General features: G+C 38.9%; 1 protein-coding gene across 1 annotated transcript; it reads left to right on the forward strand.

Annotated features, from left to right (window-relative positions):
- LOC109833410 (uncharacterized protein At4g19900) lies at positions 7 to 4,985 on the forward strand (the record flags this gene model as incomplete). The annotated part of the gene is made up of 5 exons (XM_020401064.1): positions 7 to 572; positions 1,214 to 1,363; positions 2,405 to 2,542; positions 3,916 to 4,110; positions 4,355 to 4,985. Coding segments are annotated over 5 exons (1,236 nt in total), but the record flags the coding sequence as incomplete, so codon positions are not given.

Consider the following 6,482-nt stretch of genomic DNA (forward strand, 5'->3'; position numbering starts at 1 on the left):
TCGGTTAGAAAGATTGAGGACGTGTTGATGATCAAGACTGGATCGGAGAATCCGCTTAGGGATGGGTGGGCGCTTTGGTTGGAAGGGAAAGGGGATTTCCTGAGGAGAGATCGGATGTTGAAATCGAATCTTGAGCTTTTGAACCCTAAGAACCATCCTTTGCTTCAGGATCCGGATGTTGTTGGGGTTAGTGGGTACACTAGAGGGGATCGATTGGTGCAGAAGTCAATATTGAAGGAGATGGAGAAGGTTCCGTTTCCGGTCCCGAGGAGGGAAGTTAGGGTTAGGAGGAGGTTGGAGGAGGAGGAGGAGGAGAGTGGGAGGAGATGGGGGTATTTTCCGGGGATTAATGAGAGGGGGCAAATGTCGTTTTCGGAGTTTGTGGATAAATTTTTTGAGACAGGGAAATGCAGCATTAGGGTTTTTATGGTTTGGAATAGCCCTTCGTGGATGTTTGGGGTGCGGCATCAGAGGGGATTAGAGAGTGTGCTGAAGATGCATAGGGATGCTTGTATCTTGGTTTTGTCAGAGATGATGGAGATGGACTCCTTTGAAAGATTTGTGAAGGATGGGTATGACATTTTTCTAGACAATTTGGGTTTATTTACGTAGTTATGGTATCAGCTTTGTAATTGTTAGTTATAATTTAAGTAGAAAGTTGCAAGAAACAAATCTTAAACCAAATATCATAGTTGACATGAGTAGATACTGCAATGTAGTTCACTCCCTATGAAGTAGATATTATACCAAGCAGAAGTAGGTGTCGGTGCTAATTCCTCTTTCTCTTCGATGTATATGGTTCATATAACTTTTTCTTCGCTCATACTGTGAATGCTTGGTATTTCTACAGGCTAATTCAGTTAGTGCCAAGTATTTCTGTAGGCTAAATCAGTAAGTCCATTATCGGGGCTCCATAAGTTCTAGGTTTCAATCATATAAGGTGTGTGTACATTGATGTGCTACAGTACGTTAATGGGAACATGAGCATCAAAGTTATTGCTTTGTTCATAATTTTCTGACGAGTAATTTCTGATTTTCCAAATAGGAGTAACTCGAATTGGTGATGTTTTCTTGCATAGCACGACAATGTTACCTTCTGTTACTGTTTATATCTTTTTATAATGCTTGTGAAATGTAACTGATTTGTAGTGAAAGTAATCATTTTTGTCATTATGGATTCAAATCTTCCGAAGCTCAATATTTGCCTTTGTAGATTTAAAGTTGCAGTTGCCATGCCCGATCTGGATGAACTTTTAAAAGACACTCCCACTCATGAGTTTGCGTCGCTCTGGTATGAATGGAGAACAACTAAACACTATCCTGTTCACTATAGTGAGCTTATACGCCTTGCTACTCTCTACAAGTAAGTAAGCCTTTCTACTCTATATTTTCAGTTGGAATATGAAAAATCTTGTAGTTATTTGATTGTAATAGACAAACCTCTGGAATTTTCTTGAGTTATTATTAGGTTATTATCGACAAACCATATATAAGCTCCATGTCAATTAATACAAAAGTCTCTCCATTACATATTTTTTCTATTTTTTGCTGTAAGTTTGTGGTTGTTTAAGATGGCTGCACATAAAGAGGATTATCAAGGTATTGCTTATTGATCTATGAAAATGGTTCCATGAATTTTATGACATGTTCAGTTTCTAGTGATCTATGAATTCAGCTAGTCCTTGGTAAGTGTTGCAAATCTTGTGTGTTGCATATCTTGTTGATAGTATGTTCCAAAATCACAGGGCAGGTTTATTTGTCTGAATTAGATTAGAGCACGTGGAACCACCCCCAGGATTTTAGATTATGGTTCTGAACTGTACATAAAGTAGAAAATTGAAATTAAAACCGTCATCGGATCATCGTCTTAGACTTTTTCCTCTAAATGGTGAGATATGGAAGATATATCAAATATTGAGGCCCGATAGAAGGGTTGATCAAATTCTACACATGGCTTCGATCTTATGTTTCCCTTCTATGAATTGTATGTAATTTGTGGTGAAGGTACTATGAGGTAGTGGTAGCATTCATATAAACCTTCAAGTCTATGTAGGTCGACCTGCTGTTTTGTTTTTGAGCTCGCAGGAAGTTGATCAAGTGGCAAACCACCAAATTCCCTTAACTGAATGATTCTACCAGAAACACTTTGATCTCTAGCTAACAAAATACACAGTATAAGGAATTACTTTTACTTCTAGACGTGCATCACGTAGATATATTGATATGTTTGAAGTTCTCTTCCCTTAATGACAATCACCTAATACTCGCCTATATTTTTGCTCAGTAGCTCTCCTCTATTTCTACTAATGGTTTCTTGATTTCGATTATCATATCTTCTTTCTCCCATCATGTTTCTATTATATGTTAACAAGTAGTTTTTTCTTTTTCTTCTTACTAATTCCAGATATGGTGGAGTCTATCTTGATTCTGATGTTATAGTTCTGAAACCATTATACTCACTCAAGAACACTGTTGGCATCGAGAGACAAATGGATGGAAATCCCATCTTCAATGGTGCAGTTATGGCTTTTGATAAAGGCAGGTAATGTCAAAGTTTGTTAATTTTCTCCCAAATAGTCCATATTTTATTACTCTTATAGTTTAGAAGGACTTTGTTTGTGTTATTGCGAGCTTAGTGCACTAGGTTAAATTCCGTATAAATATCCGCCTGTTTAATATATCTTGTCTGCTAGTTCAGTTGCCTGCAATTGGTTTGCTTGAAACTGCTCTTTTCCTTCTACGAGATGCTGAAGCTGTAATTCATGGTTGTTTGTATCTAGAAAAAGTTTTTTTTGAATTATCATTTTCCTCATTCATATAGGTTATTCAATTAAGAATACTCACAGTTGATGCTTTCTACCATATAGGTTACTTCATGCAACTTCCATATTGACACTTTAGTTTTTGCAAATGTAGAACACAACTCATCTACTATGTTACAAACTCATACACGCAAGCATGCGCACAGCCACAAACACAAACACACACACACAACACACACATACACACACATACACTCACTCACACACCCACCCACCCACCCACCAAGGTTCTCATAATGTTATTTGCATAAAAAATCAAGTGCTTGGTGTTTGACTTTCATTAACTGCATATAAAAGTCAAGTAACTGGTGACCAAGGCACTTGCCTCTGACAAATCAAATAACTGCATATAAAAGTCAAGTAACTGATAATTCCATTGCACCATGTTGAGGCATGCGGACCTAGTGGGATTTCAACAAGGCAAGTTCTTGGGATCGCAAGGCATAAGGAGGACGCAGATAATCTCATTAATGCATGTTTTACAATCAAATATAGTTCAAAATCTTTCTTTTTGTCATCTCGTTTCAAGATACACACTGTATAGGGTAATATATGTAAAATGGAAATAGCAACATCCCATTACCTGTGTTCTTCTTTACGCAGACATTATGTGTAAAGCACCAAGTTTCATGGTTGCACATGTTGTTGATGTAAGCGGTAAAGTTTGCATTGCTACTGTTATCTACCAATGTATTCTCTGTTCATAATTTCGTTCATTTGTTGCATATTTTCGATGCATTGTTTTTAATATAAGACATGATAGTTGTTTTTGAGTAGTACACGAGCTATTGCTATCTTTTTCTGTTTCAGAAAATAAAAGGATGAACTATGTAGTTTATAGAAAAAAGGTATTGAGTGCAATTAGGAACGGATATAGCATGATCATTTATACACATGCAATTGGAAATTTTCTTCCGGAGTTAGTGTCTTTTTCTCTTGGTTCTGTTAATTTTAGCAGTTCTCAGGGAAATCGGTATATGCGGGGTTAATCAGCACATGAATTATCTTTTATTATTCTCCCTTTACTCCTTTATAATCATCTTGTTTTGGCCTTTAATAAGGACTCTTTAACATATCTTACTCGATGCATCAGTCCTTTCTTGATGGAGTGTTTGGAGGAGTTCTATTCCACGTATGATGATGCTCGTTTACATTGGAATGGAGCTGGTCTTTTAACAAGAGTGATTAACAGGCTTAATGGCAAAGGGGTTAAATTCTTTCGGCATGTAGATATAAAGATGGAACCTCCAAGCTCTTTTTTCCCAATCAGTTCAGAAAACATCCTCAGGTATATTCATTTCTTCCTCGCTTTTATGTGGTGATTTTTTGTTGTTTAGCTTGTCATGCTGGTTTTTTGTTAGTACTAGCTAACTCAGATACGGCGGCTTTTATGTACATAGTAGAATCATTACACCGAGAATCATTTCTATAATTGCAGTCATGAAATTCACAATATGTTTTATTTTTATTCAGTATGAGTTATATATATAGAATTGGATGCCCTGATCATGGTTGATTTGAGTTATATCCAGGTACTTTGCTGAAGCAACAGGTGAAATTGAAAGATCGCAGGGAGAAAATATGTTTGCAAAGATTCTGAATGAATCAACTGCATTTCATTTCTGGAATGGCTTGACGACGGCACTAGTTCCTGAACCCAACAGTCTCGTGGACAGGCTTTTAAACCACAATTGTCTCTACTGCCATGACATATTATGACCTAGTAACTACATATCCATACTTCATTCATTTGAAAACATCATGTACGATTGAAGCAACTGCTGCTGAGGTGGGTAAAACGGGACCAGGGATAATATAGAAATGTACAGGTCGCCCATGGAAAATATAGAAATGTATAGGTTGCCCATGGAAAACCGCATGATTTCTCATTTTGTCTTAGAATCCATCGACAACAATTATATGTAAAAGCTTTACGAACGTCTTCGAGTTACTTGTGCAGTCCAAAAGAGAAATATGCGAGAAGTATGTCCCTGCACAAGGATCAAGTGCATACAACAGAACCATCTAACTGATTCAAGCATAATCAGTGTCATCACATATTTTTTTTTTGTTTTGTATTTTACTATGGCGTGTTGGCCTTTAAGGATCTGGATAATTCTTTATATGTCTATTTTTAAAAAGTTTCACCTAGCATATACGTAATCAATATGAAAAATAGTAAGCGCGTGCAATACAATTGTTCTTCTCTTTTCAACATGCTTTTTTTGCCCCCTCCTTTCTTTGACAATGTTTTTGCATCACCATCTAGTACTGGCTTCTTGTTGATGTTCGAGATCACACAGTCGATGAGAGCTTTTCGTCGATGGATGCAGTTCAGATCTTCGCGCTGATGACGAAGAGGGAGAGGATGGGAGATGAGGCTGACTCCTCCGACTTTATGCGCGGTCCTTGGATTGGAATTCCTGATTCTTCTGCATAAGCAAGAAGAATGAACCCGTAAGAGGGCGGAGCTTGTTTCCCCCGTGGTACATTCGACGGTCAAGTCAGCTGGTGAGCTTGAGTGGGGTTTGAGGGAGAGTCCCGGGACCATTGAGATCCTTGTAAGGGAGCTACTCTTTTAGAGTTATCAGTTCTCTTTTTAGTAAAAGTAGATCAAGAGGGAGAAATGATCCTCAGAGTTTAATGAAGAAGAAGAAAGATCCTCCTCCCTTTTCTTATCTTCCTTCTCTTCTTTTATATTCCATTGCCTCTGAGATGTTGACCCTTGGCTCTGACTATGCACATGAGGGCGATTGTGGGGTGAGCACAGGCTGCTGAGTCATCCTCCGCTTTACAGATGTCGGCTGGTGACGGGAAGGGAAGCCATTCGAGCATAGGAGAGACTCTCTCCATAAGATCCCGGATTTAACAGATGAGGCATGGCGGAAAATAGGTCGACTGCTTAGTCATCCTTCGCTTTACAGATGTCGGCCGGGGATTAGGAGGGAAGTCATTCTAGCACATGAGGGAATATCTTAGTAATCTCTGGGAAGTGACTTGTGAGCCAGAGAAAGCTGTGTATGCACGAGATTTGTCAGAGTTGAGATCTTGATGTGTAGTGTTGATTGATGTATATCTGAAGGGAGCTTAGTTGGATCTTATCCCCTTAGTAGAGACGAGTCGGTTTTTTGAATCGTCCCTATGACTTGCCGATCAGACAATCGAGTGAGCCTTTGACCGAGTAGATAGCCAAGTAGATGGTTGAGCCGACTATTTGAGGAGTTGTCTTGATTATGAGGCGGGTGGACTCTTGAGGAGTCGTCTTGATTATGAAGGGTCGACTGATCCCGCGCTTCGCGTCGGTAAAGATGACTCGTCGCTCGGTGGGTCAATAGATTTGTTCTTGGCTGAGCTTTTGACAGCTAACCTGTCTTGGGTCATAGCTCTTTCGGGTCTATGAAGACAGTTTCTCGATATTTTTATTTTTAGATGGCGAATTACCATAACACTTCTGATAGACATTTTTATGATGGTTTTTTCCGAAAGTAGTAGGAAATACAAAAGGTTCCAGATTTGTGGTCAATTAAATGTTTCTAAAATGAAATTGCGTGAAGGAGATATGCCAAAGTGCATCTCCTTAGAGGAGGAGGTTAGGCAACTGATCCGCAGCTAGGGAACCGGCCGCGCCGAGACCGGGTTTAGGTTAGTTATAACGGCGGC

Source organism: Asparagus officinalis, chromosome 3 (assembly GCF_001876935.1).
Source record: "Asparagus officinalis chromosome 3, Aspof.V1, whole genome shotgun sequence".
Taxonomy (NCBI): Eukaryota; Viridiplantae; Streptophyta; class Magnoliopsida; order Asparagales; family Asparagaceae; genus Asparagus; species Asparagus officinalis.